Source organism: Dipodascopsis tothii, assembly GCF_038497935.1.
Source record: "Dipodascopsis tothii strain CBS 759.85 unplaced genomic scaffold V1510scaffold_15, whole genome shotgun sequence".
NCBI lineage: Eukaryota > Fungi > Ascomycota > Lipomycetes > Lipomycetales > Lipomycetaceae > Neoaidaea > Neoaidaea tothii.
The window spans coordinates 254,451-274,162 of NW_027117999.1; the positions used below are offsets into that span (position 1 = coordinate 254,451).

The 19,712-nt window shown below is 70.7% G+C and overlaps 6 protein-coding genes across 6 annotated transcripts; 1 reads left to right on the forward strand and 5 right to left on the reverse strand.

The window, feature by feature from the left end:
- Window positions 1-36: 36 nt before the first annotated feature.
- Window positions 37-738, reverse strand: V1510DRAFT_417168 (40S ribosomal protein eS30). Its single transcript, XM_066933902.1, has 3 exons — window positions 626-738; window positions 466-586; window positions 37-429 (listed from the first exon to the last, which is right to left on the reverse strand). The coding sequence occupies exons 1-3, from the start codon at window positions 626-628 to the stop codon at window positions 362-364; spliced, it is 192 nt and encodes a 63-aa protein (XP_066788938.1). The 5' UTR covers window positions 629-738; the 3' UTR covers window positions 37-361.
- Window positions 739-3,300: 2,562 nt separating this feature from the next.
- V1510DRAFT_417172 (uncharacterized protein) lies at window positions 3,301-4,144 on the forward strand. Its single transcript, XM_066933903.1, has one exon. It carries the CDS (start codon window positions 3,469-3,471, stop codon window positions 3,757-3,759), a length of 291 nt encoding a protein of 96 aa, XP_066788939.1. The 5' UTR covers window positions 3,301-3,468; the 3' UTR covers window positions 3,760-4,144.
- Window positions 3,770-5,238, reverse strand: V1510DRAFT_417173 (Nup53/35/40-type RNA recognition motif-domain-containing protein). Its single transcript, XM_066933904.1, has 2 exons — window positions 4,799-5,238; window positions 3,770-4,767 (listed from the first exon to the last, which is right to left on the reverse strand). The coding sequence occupies exons 1-2, from the start codon at window positions 5,080-5,082 to the stop codon at window positions 3,888-3,890; spliced, it is 1,164 nt and encodes a 387-aa protein (XP_066788940.1). The 5' UTR covers window positions 5,083-5,238; the 3' UTR covers window positions 3,770-3,887.
- A 7,884-nt stretch (window positions 5,239-13,122) lies between these two features.
- V1510DRAFT_378482 (SAC3/GANP/Nin1/mts3/eIF-3 p25 family-domain-containing protein) lies at window positions 13,123-15,056 on the reverse strand (the record flags this gene model as incomplete). The annotated part of the gene is made up of 3 exons (XM_066931602.1): window positions 14,653-15,056; window positions 13,391-14,622; window positions 13,123-13,319 (listed from the first exon to the last, which is right to left on the reverse strand). Coding segments are annotated over exons 1-3 (1,623 nt in total), but the record flags the coding sequence as incomplete, so codon positions are not given.
- Window positions 15,057-15,187: 131 nt separating this feature from the next.
- On the reverse strand, window positions 15,188-16,481 carry V1510DRAFT_417182 (SURF1 family-domain-containing protein). The gene is made up of 2 exons (XM_066933905.1): window positions 15,755-16,481; window positions 15,188-15,723 (listed from the first exon to the last, which is right to left on the reverse strand). The coding sequence occupies exons 1-2, from the start codon at window positions 16,094-16,096 to the stop codon at window positions 15,340-15,342; spliced, it is 726 nt and encodes a 241-aa protein (XP_066788942.1). The 5' UTR covers window positions 16,097-16,481; the 3' UTR covers window positions 15,188-15,339.
- A 32-nt stretch (window positions 16,482-16,513) lies between these two features.
- Window positions 16,514-18,648, reverse strand: V1510DRAFT_128702 (uncharacterized protein). The gene is made up of 3 exons (XM_066930300.1): window positions 17,759-18,648; window positions 17,636-17,725; window positions 16,514-17,598 (listed from the first exon to the last, which is right to left on the reverse strand). The coding sequence occupies exons 1-3, from the start codon at window positions 18,525-18,527 to the stop codon at window positions 16,988-16,990; spliced, it is 1,470 nt and encodes a 489-aa protein (XP_066788943.1). The 5' UTR covers window positions 18,528-18,648; the 3' UTR covers window positions 16,514-16,987.
- Between the last annotated feature and the right edge of the window lie 1,064 nt (window positions 18,649-19,712).

A 19,712-nucleotide genomic window follows, 5' to 3' on the forward strand; every position in this document is an offset into this window, starting at 1 on the left:
CGCCAGGCACAGCCGGCAAGAGAGCTACGAGCGGGCATACAACAAGGCGAGCGAGCACGACTACGTGGAGTGCTGGAGAGCGTTGGAGAGCGCAGGCAACGGGCTCGACGCGGCATCCAGTCGATTTGGCGCTGAGTGGAGTCGGTCGGCGATGTAGACCTGAAAGCACTCCAGCAGAGCCTGCGCCAAGCCTGTGCAGCAACCTTTCCGGGGAGCCACAGCGGAGTGGCTCCTGGGTCGTCCTTGCGCAATCGCAGTAGCGTTCGGGAGGCGAGGCGGCCCTCAATACAGGCGAAAACTTTTTGAACAATTCACAGCAGATTTTGATTATACATGAATAAACGATCTATCTGTTCGACGTCTAAGCAGTCGTCGGGGCCGGGTTCATTCTGCGCTTGCCGTTGGTGAGGGTGACGTTGACAAACCGGCCTGAGGAGTCAGTACAGCTAAAGAGGGATCACGTACGGGTGTAGAGAATGCGCTTGTGGGCGCGGCCCTTGGGGACCTTCTTCTTCTCCTGCTTCTCGACCTTGGGGGTCTGAGACTTGACCTTACCGGCACGAGCGAGCGATCCGTGAACTTTTCCCTGACTGTTAGCGGTGTCCCGGGGGGAGGGGCAACATACCATTGTGATGATGAATGATAATGATGATGCGTGCAGGCAGAGTTGGGCCGGAGAGTATATGGTACGGCGGGCGGTGATGTGGGTTGTGGGCGGGAACGGCGGCGGACGGTGTGACTGTGTTAGGGTTGAGCCCTAGACATGGGAAGTGCGGGATGATGGGCGCCGGGTAATTCCGGTGGGCTGTCAGCACGTCAGCCGGCCCGCCACGCGTTGGGAGCGTCCGGACCGCGACAGCGATACCCAGAGGCACTAGCCGCTGATCCGCGGCTGCAGCGCACGCCCACCAGGCTAAGGTTACTGCAACGGGCAAGCGTGCTGGATATATGGCCAGCAAATTAATGGCGAACGCACTAGGCCGGATTCCACGCGCGTAAGGTTTTCCGTGGAACGCGCTAGTCTGAGCTAGGGAAGCCGCTAGTCCCGTTGCGCGCGGCGGTTTCTAATGATTTCATCATGGGCCGCGTGGGAAAATCACAGAGCGAAAATCAGGAAAATCAGGGAAAATCATGTCATCACTACTCCACGCGACATGGGGGTCGCTCGCCTTTACACACCCGACCCGGCCAACACGGCACGGGCTCGGCAGCGGGGTTCCGCCGAAGCCGGCGGAGGGTGCCGCTTGCCAGTAGGTGGGGGGAGGGGCGCACGTAGGGCTCGCAGCAGCGGGGCCGTGGCGGGCAGGCAAGGTGGTGCGGCGGCTACAGCGGTGTGGAACGGCCGCGCAGCGCGGCTGGCGCAGCTGGCGCAGCGGCGCCGGGCGGCCACTAGCCGCGCCACGACGGACCGGCGGGCTACGGGGGGCCGCGCGCCGGCAGGCCGGCGGTGCCCCGCCCCCCCTCCATGCGTCCCCCGGCACGGTGCCCTCGGACGGACGCAAGCCCCGCGCGCCCACCGTGGACGCCGATCGGCTGCGGCCGATAATCGCGCCGCCGTTGTCCTGGAGTGAGCACAGGGCGCGCGGACGGTGGACCCAATGCGGTGGCGCCATGCGCGGGCGGCGGGCGAACATACGTAATTCTGCATACTGCAGCGCGACTGCAGCGCACCTGCAGGCATCCAGCCCGTTTCGGCCAGGCGCACCCAGGTTCCCGGCTCGCCGCGCCATCTGCTGCCTAAACGAGCGCGTCAGACGGCGGCCCGGCCCGGCTGCGAGGGGGCGCAGGATCCGCGCGCCAGTGCACTATCGGGGCTGCAGGGCCCGCTAGCCGCAGCTGCTGTTTCCAGAACCTTTACCGGCAGCCAAGACGGCGTCCGTGAACATTCCCAACAAAAACAGGCCGGCGCATTTGCGTTCGGGTACCCAAACCCGCGGTCTCCGCCTTTCCGAGTTGGGTATACTGGGGTGCATGTCCTTCCCAGCGTATACTAGTTCAGTGCAAAGAACAGACGCCGAAGCCAATCGAATCAGCTGCCAAAACCCAAACGTGCGTAAATCTCCGTTTATTTTACTCGCTTTTGGCCCACGCCGCCTACTTCTAGCACCCTTAACCTCGATTAGCCTTTCCGCGGCCATCAGACCTGCCGCGCCCACGCCATTTTGACTATTTCCGCCCGGTTTCGCTCTTTTTAGTGTCTACCGACAAGGTTTGCCGCGCGCCGCGCCCGCAGACTCCAGGCGATCGTCGACCGCCGGCTGCGCGGCAGCGCCACGGCGCCACGGGCGCGGCCGCTCGCCGCCGCCGGCCGCGCCAGCCGTGCGTGCGCCGCCACCGTAGATCGCCGGGGGGCCCCCGGCCGCGCCGCCGCGCCGCCGCGCCCGCCCGCCGCGCCCGCGCGCCCGTGGGCGGGCACGCGGCGGGGCTCGCGTGCGGCCGCGGGGCCACGGGCCGCGCCCGGCGGTGGCGGTATATAGCTGCCGGCCACGGCCGTTGGCCTGCGCCCCAGACAACCGAGGACCGAGTTGGAAATTAAAATTAAGCTCTCGCTGCCAGGCTATCTGCGTTCGCCAGGCTGGCCTACGGTCGCGGCAGCCCGTCCGCTCGTATTAATCCTTCCCGTTTCCCGACCGGAGTTTTGCAATCTCGGCCCCCGACCGTGCCTCGACCCCCTCTCCGCTACCAACGGCCCCCGGGCCCGTGCTAACGCCCACGTCGACGGCAGATCCCGCGCCGCCACCACCACCGTCCGGGCCGCCGCCGAGGCCGCCGCTATATAAGGCCTGACGGCCCATGCCCGCGGCCGAACCCGCCCTGCCCAACCCCGCCTCGACCACGGCCCGCACCAGACCCATGGACGATCGCACACTGCTGCTGCCCGGCCTGTCCCGGCGGTTCCAGTCCGAGTCGGCCGTGCCCCGGCTGGCGCCGCTGCCGTCGCCGGGGCCGCCGCGACCCGGCCTGCCCGGCTCGTCGTACTCCTACTCCTACTCAGCCGCGCCGCCGCTGCCGTCGCCCCGGACCGCGTCGCCGGCGTCGCTCGAGTCCTACCGGCTGCGCGCCGGGCCGGCGCCGTCGCTGCCGTCGCTGGCGACGATCTTCGACGGACCGCGCCGGGCGCCGCCGTCGCCGCGCGTGGCCTCGCCGGCCTCGTCGTTCACGTCGCCGGCGACCGCCTCGACCTCGACCGCGCCCACGTCGCTCTCCGGCCTGCCACCGCCGGCCAAGCTCCTGGCCGATCCGGGCCACTCGGTCCTGCACACGCTCGCCGACTTTGCGACCGCCGAGCGCCACGACCAGCTCGCCGACAGCGCCCGCCAGAACGTTGGCGCGCTGCCGCCGCCGCCGCCGGCCGGCCCGAGCTACTTTCCGCCGGTGCCGCCGGCGCCGGCGCCGGTCGCCGCGCCGCCCGCGGCCGCTGGCGGCCGCCTCCTGCCCAGCCCGGGCCACCCGAGCCCGGGCCACCCGATGGCCGCGCCGCCGCCGCGCGGCCAGTACTACTACGACGACTACTACCGCGCGGACGAGCGCGCGCCGTCGCCGCCGTCGCCAGCCAAGGCCAAGCCGCCGGCGCCACAGCAGGACCGGTACGTGTGCCCGGTCTGCGCCCGCGCGTTCTCCCGGCCGAGCAGCCTACGCATCCACTCGCACTCGCATACGGGCGAGAAGCCGTTTGTGTGCAGCCATTTTGCGTGCGGCAAGGCCTTTTCTGTGCGCTCCAACATGAAGCGGCACGAGCGCGGCTGCCACCACGTCTAGCGGCATAGATCATGTGTAATGTCATTGTATTGTAGGATTGCGCGTTGGAGGTTTGGTTTTTGCTCGGCATCGGGTCATAGATTCACATGTAACAATCGAAGCGCGGCGTCGCCGCGCGTGTACTTTTACTACAGGTCGTCCCAGCCAAAGATGATCTCCTGGGCCTTGCGGCCGGTCCAGCCCAGCCAGCCCTGGCGCGCGCGCTTGGCGGGCGGCGCGCCGCCGTCGGCCGCGCGCTTGGGCGCCGGCTCGTCGCCGTAGAGGATCGAGGCCAGGCCGCGCAGCGTCTGGGACGACGAGAGGCCGCCCTTGCGCTCGCGCTCCTTGAAGATGCCCTCGCTGGGCTTCATCTCGAGCCGGCGGCCGCCGAGGGCGGGCACGGACGCGGCGCGGTTGAGGACGCGGCCGGGCGGCAGCTCGCGCGGCGTGGGCGGCGTGGGCGGCACCGGCGGGTACATCGCCGGCGAGAGCGGCGAGCCGTCGAGGTCCATGGCCTCGGCGCGCAGCCGGCCGGGCGTCGTCGGCGCCGTGAACGCGTTGTGCGGCACGCACCCGACGGCGTAGCCGCCGATGATCCGGCCGTTCTCGGCCAGCGCGCGCGACGCGGCCGCCGCCGTCGTGTACGTGATCTTGAGCCAGTTGCGCCCGGTCTCGACCGGCACCGGCTCGCCGCGGCCGTCGCCGCCGGCTGCCAGGTGCTCCAGGATCGACCCGAACCGCGCAAAGTGCCGCACGACCACCGGCGTCACCGACGTCGGGAACCCGAACACGACCACCGACGCGCCGCCCTTGGCCGGCGACTCGTCCGCCCACCGCTCCTCGCGCCGCTCTGCCGGCGCGGCCGGCACCTGGAACGCAAACGGCGCGGCCGAGTCGTACATGCTCTCTGTGGGCGGCAGGTCGTCGTCCGCCACGTGCACGCCCGCGCCCGTGGCCGCCGGCCCGCGCCCGCCCGGCTTGGGCGTGCCGAACGACGGCCCGCCGAACCTGCTAGCCGTTGTCGTTGATCTGTCGTCAGCCTGCGCGTGCGCTCACTTACGGGCTCGATGGCCGGTACGCCTGCGCCGACAGCGACGCCGGCCGCTCCGGCGTGTACAGCGCGTTCTTGTACCGCATGTGCGTCAGGTGCGACGGAATCATCCGCCGCTGCTCGCCGGCCCCGCCGCGCCCGCTGGCCCACGACGGCGTCGGCGGCGCGTTGCGCCCGGGCGACGGCCCGCCAAACCCCGTGTTTTGATCGCCGAACGGCGTTCCGAACGGCCCGTTGCTGCCGCCGGCCTGCGCCGGCGTGCCCTGCCCGCCGAACTGCCCTACGACCGACATCTGTGCCGATCCCTGTCTGTGTCGTGCTGCGTGCGATCTGCGGAATGTGCTGGGTGGGTATCAAGCGTCAAGCGGCTCGTCAAATTTTCACCAAAACACGCGCCGCGCGGGAGCTGGCGGGCGCCAGCGCCTGCGCTGCCCGCGCCACGCGTCCGGTCGCGCTCGATCTGCGTCTGCCGATAGCAGGGGTGCGGACGCGTCGCCTGCGCGCGCCTGGACGCGAGCGGCGCGAGCTTGGGGGGGGCAGCGACGTGTTTTGGCGGCCGCCGGCCGGCAGAGCGGGGAGGCTCTGCACGACGCGCCGGTGGCTCCGACGGGACGCGAGCCGGCCGACGGCTGCTTGGGGCCGCTGGCTGCCGGCAGGCGCGCGCGCAGGCCGCCGGAGCTCCAGGCGCGGCCGCGGCAGCCGTCTTGTCTACGGGCGGGCGCGGCCGGCAGGCCGACCACGGCCCTCCCGGCGCACCCAACCCTACCAAACATCTACCAAACACCTACCAAACATCTACCAAGCGGAACTCAGCCGCAGCGGCATGTCCGGGCGTGTCTCGTGCGACCGCGGCTATATGCGCGCGGCTGGCCCGCCGAGCCGCACGCCGTGCGGCGCCCCGCCGCGACTCACCCGCCGCCGCACGGCTGCCACCTGCGCCAGCTCTGCGGCCGGGATAGATAACCGCTTAGGACGGTGCCAATGCGTAGTTCGACCCGGTGGCGACTCCGTCCAAGCCGCTTCGGGCGCCAAACCGAACGTCAGGGTTTGCCCGGTTGACGCACCTGACGTCTCGCCACCCTGTCGGCCCGACCGGTAGATCCCGCCGGCGCTGTGATCTGCCGCGGTGTCGATGGCGTGGCTGGGGTGCCTCGGCTGAAGCTGCGGCTGAAGCTTCCACGCGCCACGTGCCATATAGCCGCGTGGGCCTGGACAGGGCGGCGGCACTCGTCGGAGGCGCAGTCTGTGGCGTGGACGCCTGAGGGATGGCGGCCTGGCTCGACGGAGTTGCCGCTGGAGGCTCGGTGTGGGCCGCCGCCGAACGCACGCATGTAGCTTATGGCTGGGCGCTCGGCGGCGACTCCGGCGAGGGTGCGCCCTGCGGCGGCGGCGGGCGCCTGCTGGCGGCGGCCTGGCTCGGAGTGGCCGGCGGAGGCTCGTCGCGGCCTACAGGGCTACACGCGCGCGGCGGCGACCTGCCGGGCCCGTTGCGGCTATATGCGGCTATATGCGGCTACATGCGAACGCGCGAGCCCCGGCGATCCGGTCCGGCGCTCTGCTGGCGGCTGGCGGGGCCCGCCAGGGAGCGCGCCCTTGGCGCCGTCCAAAGCTGACTGCGGATCGGGCATATAACCGCAGTACAGTCGAAAGCCTTTGGCGGAGTTTCCGTCGAGGGCGCGCCGGCAGGGCCCGCCGCCGCGGGCACCTCGACCAGGTCGCCGTCGCGGGCACCTCGACCAGGTCCGCCGGAGGCCCGCTGCACTTCCAGGCGAGCCCTCCGGGCAGCTCCGCCAGCTGTCCTTGCGGCAGGCTACGCAGACTCGGGACGCAACGGCGTCGAGCCAGCGCCCGGCAACGGCGGCCACGCATTCTCGCGCGCCGTCGGCCGAGATCCGAGGATCCGGCATCGCCGCATACGCCCAAGATCGACCGGCACTGCCGCTCCTCGGAGGCTTGGCAGCTCGGCGGCGACACTTTCGGCGGCCACTTCGGCGGCACGCTCGGCGCCGACACACCTCGGCCAGATCTTCGGGCTCGCGTGGACCTTCTACACGCGCCGGACCAAGCCCGAAACCCGAAGGTCTCTCGGGCGGACATATCCATGGCCTGGTACCGTCCACGGCGACTTGTCGCCCTTCGGGCTGCCACGCTCGGCAGCGACACGGCCGTAGGATCGCGTACCTGAGCCTCCGGCGGCGGCCCCGTCAAGGGCGGCTGCGGCCGGGCCGCGCGGCGCACGTAGCCCGTCGCGTCCGCGCGGCGCGGCGCGTAGGGCATATAGCCGCAGTTGGGCGAAAGTGGCCCGCAACGGCGGCCAGAACGAGCATTTCTCCGGACGCAGGCCACGCAGACGCGACATACGGCGGCGCGTGAGCGTACGCAGCGCCCACCGCCCACCGGTTCACGGAGATCCCGAGACCCTGATCAGCCGCTGACGCCACGCTGACCTAAGCCGGCCGAGACAGGTCGCGCGGCCGGCGGCGGCCGCGCTCCGGACCGCGGGCGAGTCAGCGGCGGCACTAGACTTGCGCCGGCACGGCGGCAACGGGGCGAATCGCGATAAGCACGTGCTCGCGCCGCACGCGGTGCGGCTCGGGCCGGCTGCGCCGGCAGACGGCCGTCGCCGCCGAGCCGTCGCCGCCGCGGCCGAGCAGCGCGCGCCCGCACACGTGCCCGGGTCCTGCCAAGGGCAGCGAGCCGGCCGGGAGCCGGCCGGGGCCGCGGGCTGCTCAGGCCTCGGTGTTCTCGTTGGGGGTCTGGGCAAGCGCAGCAAGCGCGCTAGCGCACGCCCTAGACGTGCGCTAGGGTTGCATGAACGCAGCTACGCTAGCGGCGCAGTAGCGGCCTTCTATGCACGTCCAGCCGTGCTAGCGGCTTGGCGGCGAATTATGTCATGGCAACTTTAGCGAACCGCGCTGGCGGTGGGCCGCGGCCACGCCGCGGCGTCTATCTGAAGACCATCTTCTCGACGAGCTCGGCGTTGCGCTCGAGCGCGACCGCCTCCGAGGCCTCGTCCGACACGCTCTTGTCGAGCGCGAGCTTGGTGTTGGCGAGCTGCAGGATGGCCTCCTCGATGGTGTCGCGCGTGACGAGCCGCACGACGCGGACCTCGCGCGTCTGGCCCACGCGGTGCGCGCGGTCCTCGGCCTGCTTGTCGTCGTGCGGGTTGAAGGACATGTCGAAGATGACGACGACGTTGGCGCACGCCAGGTTGATGCCGAAGCCGCCGGCCTTGGTCGACAGCAGGAAGACGTCGATGTCGGTCTCGTCGTAGAACTTGTCGATGAGGTCCTGGCGGACCTCGACCGAGGTCTGGCCGTCGAGCCGCAGGAACGACAGGCCGAGGGTGTCGAGCACGGCCTCGAGGATGTCCAGCGTCTGCGTGAACTGCGAAAAGACCAGGAAGCGGTCGCCGGGCTGCTTGCGGCGGACGAGCAGGTCGACGAGGCGGTCGACCTTGCCGGAGCGCATCCACTCGTCGTGGGCGAGCGCGTGGCGCGCGATGGACGGGAACTTGAGGCAGAGCAGGTGCAGCTCGTAGTCGGACATGACCTCCATGTCCTCGAAGATGTAGTCCTGGTTGGCGTCCGCGTAGCGGTCCTCCTTCATGATGTCGCGGGCCATCTGGCGGAGGATGGCCGGCGTGTAGAGCCGGCGGAAGAGCAGCGGGTGCACGGCGGCCTTGCGCAGCCGCATGAGGATGTTGGACGCAGCGCGCTCGGCCTTGGTCAGCTGCTTGCCGGCCTCGCGCGCGGCGATGCTGCGGCGCGAGGCCGCCAGCTCCTCGGCGTAGATCGCGTGCTGCTCCGGCAGCAGCTCGCAGTACTCGACCGCGTGCGTCTTGCGCGGCAGGTGCTTGAGCACCTGGTCCTTGCGCCGGCGCAGCACGAACGGCGTCATCATGGCCTTGGCCCGCGCGATGCGCTGCTGCGACAGCAGCGCGTTGCTGGTCTCGTGGTCGGTCGTCCGCGCGCGGTGGCGGAACACGCCCGCGAGGTCGTCCTTGCGCTCCTTGAAGAGCTGCGGCAGGATGAACGCCAGCAGCGCGACCAGCTCCTGCAGGTTGTTCTGCAGCGGCGTGCCCGTCAGCAGCAGCCGGAACTCGGCCCGCAGCTTCATGAGCTTGGCGTAGCGCTCGCTCTCGGAGTTCTTGAGCAGGTGGCCCTCGTCGTACACGCACGCGTTGAACCGCAGCGACCGCAGGAAGCCGCAGTCGAGCGCGGACCCGCACGCCAGGTTGTAGGTCGTCACGAGCACGTCGAACGCGGCGTCCTTGCGGCCGAGCCGGGCCCGGATCTCGTGCCGGTCCTGCTGCGAGCCGTAGTACGGCTCGACGACGAACGACGCGCAGAACGTCTTGAACTCGCGCAGCCAGTTCTCGAGCGTGGACGACGGCACGACGACCAGGTGCGGCCCGCCGTGGCCGATCTCCTTGAGGTGCGCCAGGAACGACACGACCTGGCACGTCTTGCCCAGGCCCATCTCGTCCGCCAGGATGCACGACAGCTTCTTCTTGTACAGCAGCGACAGCCAGTTGATGCCGACCTGCTGGTAGTCCTTGAGCTGCACGCCCGGCGTCAGCAGCGCGGGCTGCCGGGCGAAGTAGCCGCCCTTGGTCTGCCGGGCGTCCTCGTCGTCGCCGACGTCGACGAGCTCGAGCTCGCCGTCGCCGGTCTGCCCGCGCACGTCGATGCCCCACTTGGCGATCGCGTCCGAGACGACCGCGCCGAGCTGCTCGCACTTCTGGATGAGCGAGTCCACGGCCTCGTAGCCGCCGAGCGTGGTCAGCGCGGCCTCGACGGCCTTGGTGCCGGCGGGCTTGCGCGCGCGGCGCGCGCGGCTGCCGGCCTTCTTCTCGGCGGCGTCGTCGGCGGCCGTCAGCTCGCGCACGGCGTCCAGGTCGGCGTAGGGCCGGCCGGCGACGACGGTCTCGGCGAAGTCGAGCGCGCACCCGGCCACGTCCGCCACCACCTCGGCGGCGGCCGTGTTGAGCAGCGTCAGCAGCTGCGCCTCGAGCGCGGCGCCGTCGTCGCTGGACTCGGCGCTGGCGTCCGAGTCGCTGTCGTTGTCGGCCGCGACCTCCTCCGAGTCGCTGTCGCCGGGCCGCCGGGCCTTGACCAGCCGCCGGCGCGGCGCGGCGGCCGGCGCGGCCACCACGATCACGTCGTCGCCGTCGTCGCCGCCCTTGGCCGGCGTGGCGCTGAACTTCTCGAGGATCGAGCGCGCGGGCCGCGTGATGTCGCGCTTCGACGTCACATGCGTCACCGTGGGCGGCGACGACCCCGCGCCGCGGGCCGTGTACCGCGGCGAGTTGAGGTCCACTGCCGTGAGCTCGTCGTCCTGCGACAGCCAGTCGGCCGCGTCCTCGAACGTGTGCTTGAGCCGCACGGCCGCGTGCAGCCGCGCGTCCGAGTACGTCGGGAAGACGCTGCGCAGCCGGTCCACGGTCTTGGCGTCGGCCGCGGCGCGGTCGGGCGTGTCGACGTCGACGACGGCCACCGGCCGCGCGGGCGCGGGCTGGCGCTGGACGAGCCGGCGGCGGGCCTGGCCGGCGCCGCCGTTCGCGCCCGCGCCCGCGCCCGCGCCCGCGGCCCCGGCGCCCGCCCCGCCCACCCCCGGGCTCGGGCTCCGGCTCGAGTCCGACAGCGGATCGATCCGGTTGGCAAACTTCTGCAGAAAACTGCGCATGCTCGCGTCGCCGCTAAACGACGACGTCGGCGTCGTCGCGCCCGCCTCCGCGCCCTTGGCCGGCCGCCCAAACAGCAGCGGGTGCTGGCCGGCCGCCTTGGCCACAAACTGCGTCCGCGGCGTCGGCTCCGGCCGCCGCCAGCGCGCGTCCGCGGGTGCGCTCGGCGACGACGCCGGCACCTGCAGCACCGGCTCGTCCGCGCGCGCGCGCATCGGCAGCTTGTGGCCCGATCCGCCCGCGGCCGCGCTGCCGCCCGATCCGACCGATCCGTACCCGTCGGCGTCGCTGCCGTCGGTGTCGGTGCGCTGCCGCTTGAACGCGGGCTCGGAGCTCATGGCCGCGATCGTATTATTCGAGCGATCGAAGCGCGTCCGCCACCCTGGCAGCCTGCGAAATCAATCAACCGACAGAGACGACTGGCCTGGTCCGCACGGCTTGCTCGTCCACGGATCGCTGTGGTGCGGTCTCGTGCTGGCGTGGGAAAGCCTGAGTCTGGCGAGGTTTTTTCAGCGTGCATCACGACCCGCTGCGCTAGTGGCTCGCGTCGCCACGATGGATGCATTATGGTACAGAAGGCCGCGCCGCACGGCGTGCGGCTGGCATATAGCCGCATGTAGCCGCAGGCGCATGTAGCCGCAAGCGCATATAGCCGCATATAGCCGCGCTGCGGCACGGCGCGCGCGGATAGCCGCTGCAGCATGGACGAGCCTCCGGCGGCGACTCCGTCGGGGGTGGCCCTGCGGGCGCTCCAGCGGTGCTGCGGCCGGAGGCTCACGGAACGCATATAGCCACTGCGGGCGGCACGAGCCTCCGGCGGCGACTCCGTCGGGGGTGGCCCTGCGGGAGCTCCAGCGGTGCTGCGGCCGGCAGGCCACCCTCGACGGAGTCGCCGCCGGAGGCTGTACAGGCATATAGCCGCTGCGCGCCCTGCGGAGTTCCAGCAGCGCCGCCCGCAGGGCCACCCTCGACGGAGTCGCCGCCGGAGGCTCGTGCCGCGCCGCAGCGGCTATCCGCGTCCCGTGAGCCTCCGGCGGCGACTCCGTCGAGGGTGGCCCTGCGGGCGGCGCTGCTGGAGCGCGCAAAAGCATATAGCCGCATATAACCGCACGGGCCGTGCCGGCCCGGCTCTGATTTGTGGCTGCATATAGCCGCCGGGTGGCGCCGCGAGCCGCCGCCGGCGCGCCGCACGCCGTGCGGCGCGCTACAGCCGGCCCCAGCCCACAGACATCCCCAGCGCGTCCACGCCGCGGTCCGGCGGCAGCCGGCGCTTGCGCACGCGCGGCCGCGTCTGCTTGCGGCCGTACGTGACCGCGTCGGCCACCACGCCCAGCGCCGACGCCAGCGAGCCGTCCGCGACGGCCGACACAGACACGACAACGATGGTCTGGAGCAGGTTGCGGAAGTGCGCGCTCGAGTACGTGTCCAGCTGGAGCACGCGCGAGAGCTCCTGCGTGTCGACGCCGTCCGCGGCCCAGTAGACAATGAGCAGCGAGAGCTTGTAGGACGAGTTGCGCAGCAGCCGCAGGACGGCCGCGCGCAGGGCGCCGCGGTCGTGCTCGAGCTTGGCGCGCACGTCCGCGGCCGGGTCCGTGAGCCCGCACTCAAACACGAGCGCGCCCACGTTCTCGTACGTCTCGACGGCGGTCTCCATGGCCGCGAACGTGACCGTCAGCGTCGGGCGCTCGATGGTGTGCGCAAACGTGGTGCCGTTCCACTCCAGGCCGAGCTTGCGCCGCAGCCAGAGGCCGGCCGGCGCGTCCCAGTCGCCCGAGAGCACGGCCACGTCGAGCATGCCGTCGAGCATGCCAGCGGCCGCGAACGTGCGCTCGACGGCCGGCACAAACACCTGCGCGAGGTCGACCGGGTGCCAGAGCGCCTCGGCGGCGGCGCGGTCGCGGTCGACGGCCTCGAGCCGCTCGGTCTCGGTCAGGAAGTCCTCGCGCGGCCGCGACACCCGCCGCTGCTTCTTTGCCGGCCGGCCGAGGAGCTTGGACGCCTCGAGGAACTGCTCGCGCCGCCGCTCGCGCCGCTCGTGGTCGCGGAAGCAGCGCGCGGCGACGGCGGCGACCTGCCGGCACGCTGCCCGGAGGACGCTGCGGCGGTGGGTCTCGGCCGCGAGCGCGTCGAGGGCCGACGGCCGCAGCTGGGCTCGCACGAGGTCCGCGAGCACGGCCCGGGCGACTGCGTCGACGGCGGCGGCGCGCGCTGCCCGCCGAGCGACTTCGGTGTCGTAGGCGGCCTGGGCGGCCGATCGCGCACAGAGCCGCGCAAAAGTGCGCACCAGGTGGTCGGCCTCGGCCGTGGCGACGGCGTCCTTGTGGACGGCCAGCGGGTTGGGCGGCGTGGGCGGACGGGCGGGCGCGGCCGTGGCCGGCGGGCCGGACTTGGCCGCCCGCGCGGGCGCGACGGCCGCCTTGGCCGGTGCCGACGGGACCGCTGGCGCCGAGGACGCCGCGGCAGCGGAGAAGGTCGGTGCCGAGGCGAACGCAGGCGCCGAGGAAAACGCCGGTGGCGACGAGAACGCCGGCGCGAACGACGGCGCTGTCGGCAGCGGCGCAAACGACGCCGGCGCAAACGACGTCGGCGCCGACGCCGGCGCAAACGACGTCGGCGCCGACGCCGGCACCGGCGTCTGCCCCGGCGACCCGAACGGCGACGCCGCCGGCGGCTTGCCGAACGGCGACTCGGACCGGGTGCCGAACGGCGACGCCGCCGGCGTGCCAAACGCCGACTGCGGCCTGCCAAACGGCGAGCCGTTCCTGGGCTCGGCCTTGCCAAACGCGGGTCTGGCCGGAGAGTCGGCCGCGCCGGCAGCCTTGCCGAACGAGAACGCCGGCGGCGGCGCGGGCGCCACCGACCGCCGCGCCGGCCGCGCCGCCAGCGCGCGCGCCCGCGCCGCCGCCGCCTCGGCCGCGTCCTTCGGCATCGGAAACAGGCCCTCCATGGTGTGCGCAAAGTCGTTCGCGTTCTGCGGGTACACGGCCAGGTTGTTGCCGTTGACCAGGTCCTGGACCGGCACGTCGCCGCGCTTGGCGTCCACCAGCGTCCGCGAAAAGGCCTGGCGCACGGGCGGCTTGGCCTGCGCGCTCTGCACGCTGAAGCTGGTCACGTCCACGCACATGGCGCCGTCGGACTCCTTCACAGCCACCTGCCAGTACCGGCACAGCTCCAGCAGCTCGGCCTCGTCGTCGCAGCCCAGCATCGGGTACAGCTGGGCGGCCACGTACGGCTTGCCGCGGCGGTGGTAGCCCGCGGACATGGACCGCAGCGCCCACATGCGGATGTCGTTGAAGTGCGTCTCCAGCAGGGCCGCAAACAGAAACGGCACGCGCGCGTCGGCCACCAGGCGGAAGAAGCGCGCAAACATGTTGGGCGCGTTCTCGGTGTTGACGTAGCCGCGCTCGACCACGTTGTTCTGCTGGGCCAGCGCGCGCAGCTCCAGCGCCAGCTGGACCTGCGGGTCCAGGAAGACGTGCCGCGGCAGCGTCTGGATCTGGCGCTCGAGGTCCGCGTCGCGCAGGTGGCTCAGCAGCCGGTAGGCCTGGAACTCGGCCTCGTTCGGGCTCTGGCCGCCCTTCTTGCGCACGTCCGCGTAGACCTCGGACAGCGTCTGCAGCGCCTTGTTGAGCTGCTCGAGCTCCTGCTGCCGGCTGTACTGCAGGTCCGACCCGGCCAGCACGTGCAGCGTGACGATGTGCACGCGCACGATGCGCTCGTTGCAGTCCACGGCCTCCGGGCCAAAGTAGTTCTGGTACGTGAAGTCCTGCCGCACCGACCGCGTGCGGTCCCACAGGAACGTGTGCGCCTCGGGCAGCTTGGGCAGGATGTGGTCCACCAGGTACGACAGCGTGGCCTGCAGCACGCCCGGCGGCCGCACGTCCGACGGCAGCGGCGGCGGCTGCCCGGCCGCCGGCCGCGAGAACGCCTTGACCGCCAGCCCGGCCGCGATCCGCCCGGAGCCGTCGCGCTCGTACGACGCCACGTTGTTCTCGTACTGCCGCCGCACGCGCTCAAACACCGGACACATGTCCATGCACGACCCCGTGAAGACGATCGCGTCGTCGAGCCGCTTGCGCACGTCCTGCTTGTCCACCAGCCCGCGCTTCTCCATCTGCGCGCGCTCGGCGTCGCGCAGCTGGTTGAGCTGCCGTCAGCGCGCTCGCCCGCCACCCACCTTCTGGTAGAGCTCCTGCTCGTCGCCGGTCCACCCGGCGACCAGGGCGGCCATTTTGGCCTGGTTCTGCGCGTCCCACGCGTCCTTGGGCTTGCGCGCGCTGGCGACGGCCGCCGCCGGCCCGGGCCGCCGCGAGCTGCGCCGCCGGAACCCGCCGGCGACGGCCCCGCTTTGCGCCTGTGCGGTCTGGAACATGGCCCTGGCTGCTGCTTGGTCGCTTGGATGCCTGGATCCTCTGCGGCTCGAAATCCCACCGCCGCCCGCTGCCGCGGCTAGGCCCTCGCCCAACGGCTCTCGATTGATGTCGTCCGTGGCCGGACTGTGCCGGACTGAATGCGTGGTGGACGGGACCTGATGATCTGGTCGGTTGGGTTTCTGGGCTGGGCCGTGATGCAAAATTTGGTGGTTAGGTTGTCAAAGCGCGCGCCGCACGCGGCGGAGGCGGGCCGCGGCGACGCCAGCGGGCGCGGCCGACGAGGCCGCCGCCGCGGGGCCGTGCCGTGCGGCACTGCGCGGGCCGGGCCGCGTGGCGTGTGAGGCCGTCTGCGGCGCTTGGGGCATTGGATTACTATATACACGCGGCCGAGCCGCACGCCGCGCGGCGCGCCGTGCGGCGCACGGACGGCCGCACCGCTGAGCCGCACGAGCCGCACGGCCGAAGCCGCACGCCGTGCGGCGCATGTGGCGCTACATGTACCGCCGCATGTGGCGCTGCTTCAGCATGCCCTCCGACGCCGGTCGCCGGCGCAGCACCACCAGCATGATCGCCGTCACCAGGCTCACGCCGAACCAGGTCACGATGTACTGCCCGTGGTTGTTCCGGATGTTGACCTTCATGTCGCGGCCGATCGGGATGCCCAGCCGCACCAGCTCCTGCCACGACGCCAGCACGTCCGAGTCGGCGTACTCAAAGAACTGCTCGATCATGACCGGCTGCGCGCCTGACTTGGCCGCCATCTGGTCCAGGTCGACGTAGAAAAACAGGCCCTTGTCGACCTCGTTGTCCGGCGAGAACGTGTGGCGGCCGGCCGGGATCCGCAGGATGCCCTCGACCGTGACCTCGTCCAGCGGCTGCGGTCAGCGGCGCCCCGCGCGCACTTACCAGGCCCTCGATCCGCTTGGTCTTCTCGGCGACCTTCTTGGCGATCCACCCGCGGTTGACGAGCAGCGTGCTGCCGTTCTCGCGCTCCAGCGGCGTCACGACCTGGTACCCGTCCTCGCCCTCGAGCGAGCGCGGGCCGATCAGCATCTCGAGGTCGTGCCGGAACTTGCCCGTCGCCGTCACGCGCCGGTACTGGAAGTCCTTGACCACGTCCGGGTTGACGAGCGGCGGCATCGGCAGCGGCGGCAGCACCAGCCGCGACTCGTACTCGGCAATCAGGTCGGTCTTCCACTTGAGCCGCTGGATCTGCCATAGGCCGAGCCCGAGCGAGATCACGGGCATGAGGACTGGCGTCAGCGGTGCTCGGCCGGGGACTTACAGAGCAGGCCCATGTACACCTTGCGGGCTGCGCTGGGCTTCTCGCGCTGGGTCTCAATCGGCTCCCAGTCGACGGTGGATGTCTTGATGGAGCGCGTGCCCGCCGGGAGCGAGCCCGGGCGACCGCGGGCGGCCGCCAGCAGCAGCAGCCGGCCGGCGGCGGCGTCCGCGGTCGCGCGCGTGGCGCCCGTGTGCAGCCAGAGCGCGGCCAGCGGCAGCGGGCGGATGGTGGCGGCGGCGGACGCGGGCGCCAGCCGGCCCGCGCATGGGGTCCAGCCGGACGCGCCCACACGGCCGGCTGCGCCGGCCGCGCGCGCGCCCAGACGCACGGCGAGTCCTGTAGTCATCGTGTCTGTTGGAGCTGGAGGACGAGGCCCGACGGTGAGGATTTGCGCGGTGACCCGGCCTGGGGGACCGGGTAACTCCACGTGACGCAGCCCCTGAGCGCCGCGCAGCGTGCGGCGCGCGGCGCGCACATGGTTCAGGCGCAGTAGACGATGTATTAAATGCTTTTGGAATAATATAACAGGCCGGGCGCGCGGCCGCGAGCAGAACATTCGCAAGAGACGATATCAACCAAATTTGCCAAAATATAGTACACAGAAGTAGACATATTTATATCAAACTGGAAAACAGTGAGCTAGGCAACCACAGACCAGACAAAAGACAGGGGAGCCGCAGGGCCGGCGGCAATAACAATATAGAGACACTTAACCAGGACCAAGCCAACAAACAAAACTCCACTAAACGAATATCGCGTACAGGACATGAGAAAGGGGGAGGCGCGGCCGGCGCCGGGGGGAACGTCAGGTAAGCGTACATAAGATATCAAAAAGAGGGGGAGCTGGCGGCGCGTCAGTTGAGGTGGCCCATGTCGGGGTCGTGCTCCTTGGAGCGCTGGTCGTCGAGGCCGTCCATGGGCCCCTTGAGCTTGAGTTCCGAGAGCTGCTCGGCCATGATCTGGTTGGACTTCTGGAGGTCCTTGATCATGGCGATCGTGCGCACGAGGACCTCGTGCTTGGAGGTCTTGAGGGACTTGTCGTCCGGCAGGATCTTCTTGAGGTCGTCGTACAGCAGCGACATGTCGCGCCGCCGCTTGCGCTCGGCGATCTTGTGGGTCTGGCGCAGCTCGGGCGAGCGCGAGTAGGGGCCGATGCCGGTCGAGTCCGCGTCCATGTCCATGCTGCGCGAGCTCATCCGGTCGTAGCTGTCGACCGACGTGCGCGACGGGTTGTGGCCGTAGCCCATCGACGGCTGGGACGAGTTGGGCACGTAGTACATGCCCTGGCCCTGCGCGGCCTGCTGCGGCGGCATCTGCCGCTGCGCCGTGTACGCGGGCTGGTGCTGCTGGCCGCTCGAGATGATGCCCGGGTCCGGAAACGCGTAGGGGAAGCCCTTGGTGGGCGTGGGCGCGTTCGGGTGCGGCGCGTACGGGTACGACAGGATCGGCGGCGCGACGCGCGGCGCTGTAGGGTCAGCAATTGTGCGGCCGGCGCCACTCACTCGACGTCGGCGACGGTGGCCGCTGCGACACTGTGTACTGCATCGAGTCCATCGAGCCGATCGAGGCGACCGACCCCCGCGGCGAGACGTCTGCGGTCAGCGGCGCGCGTCGCGGCGACTTACTGTGCAGGTGATCCACCGGTTCTTGCCTAGGATGACTCGGATTAGAATACTCGCGGCCCGACGGTGCGCTGGCCTGATCATACCACGCGTGCACGTTGAACCGCTGCGACTGCTGCGGCGAGATCTGTGACGATTGGTTCATGCCCAGCGAGTGCTGCGCGGCGGTGTTGGCCATGGCGGGCGGGTGCGACGGCTCGGTCGGGTTGCGGTAGTACTCCTGTCTGAGCGAGGCCGCCGGCGACGACTGCGACGACGAGTAGCTCAGGTGGCTCGGGTGGGGGTGTTGGGGTGGATGCTGGTGTGGGCTCGGCGCCGCGTGGTGCGTCTGCGGCGGGTGCGAGTGCGGGTGTGCGTGCTGCGCGTGCGGCGGGTGCTGCGCGTGCGGCTGGTGCGGGTGCGTGTACGGGGCGTGTGATCCCGGTGCTCCTTGTTGCTGTGGCGCGTGGTGGTGCGGGTGTGGGTGTAGGGCACTCGCCGGCTGCTGGCCTTGTTGCGCAAGCTGTGCTTGTTCCGGGGGGCGTTGCTGCTGGGGAGAGCGCTGTTGTGACGGCTGTGGTTGTTGCTGGGAAGGTTGGAAATGCGAGGGATAGGAAAGCGGGAAACTGCTGGTAGATATCGACGACGGAGTCGATCCAAAAGATGACTGAGAAAGTCTGGTGGGGTTCGTTCCCAAAGGCGGAGGATCTCCGGCCATTTTCGAAATAGAAGGCAGATGCGGGCCGTGGGCCGACGGCGCCGGAGGGTTCTGAGAGATAATCGACTGAACCATTGTGCGCCCGGAACTCTAATGGCAGTGCCCGGGCTGGCACGGGCGCCGGGGCGCGCGGATGGCGGGGCGCGTGCGCTCGTAGGACGGCGTCGGGGCGCGGCTGCGGGACGGCTGCGACGGGCTGGGGCCCATCGGCCGACGGCACGGGGCGGCCACCGGGGGGCGCGACTCAGGCGCGCAGGCGTGGCCGATCTGCAGCACGAGCCCGATTGCGCACTGGGGGCGCGCGCGTTCGGGCAGGTGTAGCCGACGGCCGGGTGCGCGTGGCCGAACACCGGTCGCGTGGCCGGCGTGCTCGGGGCTGCCTGTGCGCGCGTGGACAAGCGCGTGCCGGGGCAGGCGAACGGCCGGACGTCGACGGCGGCCGGGCGGGGCGTCTGGCGCGGTCCGAGACGGGCGCGGCGCTGCCGACTCTAGGCGACGAGGGTTCCTCGGCTGCGTTGCGCCGCCGCTGCTCCTGCCGCTGTAGGCCTGCTGGTGCCGCTGCTGGTCCGCTGCTGGTGCCACGGGCTGCGCTGCTCCTCTTGCCGCTCTCCGCTGCTCGCTGCTCTCCGCGGTCTCGGCTTCCGGGTGCTCTGTCCGGTCCGTGAAGGGCGTAGAGAAAATTCTTTCGACGGCGCCGACAATAATATATATCAAACAATGTATACGACGCTATATATGTACCCGCGCCAAACAGGCCAATTTGCACCCAATTTCGCCGCCTACGAGGGACGCCGACCGGCCGTGCCCGTTGCCCTACCGGCTCCTTTCCGCATTGTGCAGTTTGGTTCGCGCCGCCGCGCTTGCCTGTATTTCGTCTCGCCTATGGGCCTCTAGACGCCCGCTTAAATTGCCCTGCCGGCCGTGGCCGCCCAGGGCGGATGGCCTGCACGCCCTAGAAGAGACTGGAGCAGGGGAGGAGGCAGAGAATAGGCAAAAGCGCGCGGGAAGGGCCAGGGCGGACCGTTGGGGCTAGCGCGATGAAGGTGCGTCTGGTACATGCACATAGACTAGCTTGAGAGAGCTAGTGGCTTCTGCACGCCGCCGAGAAAAGCAGCGCTCGACGGCCCAACAAGGCAGCATGCATGTGGCACTGCGCTAGCGCGGCGTGACGCATGGCGGTCTCGCGGTGTGCAGCAGCGTGCAGCGGGGCGCATGGCGTGCGTGAGCGCGCACGCGGCGGGCACGCGGCAGCAAGCGGCT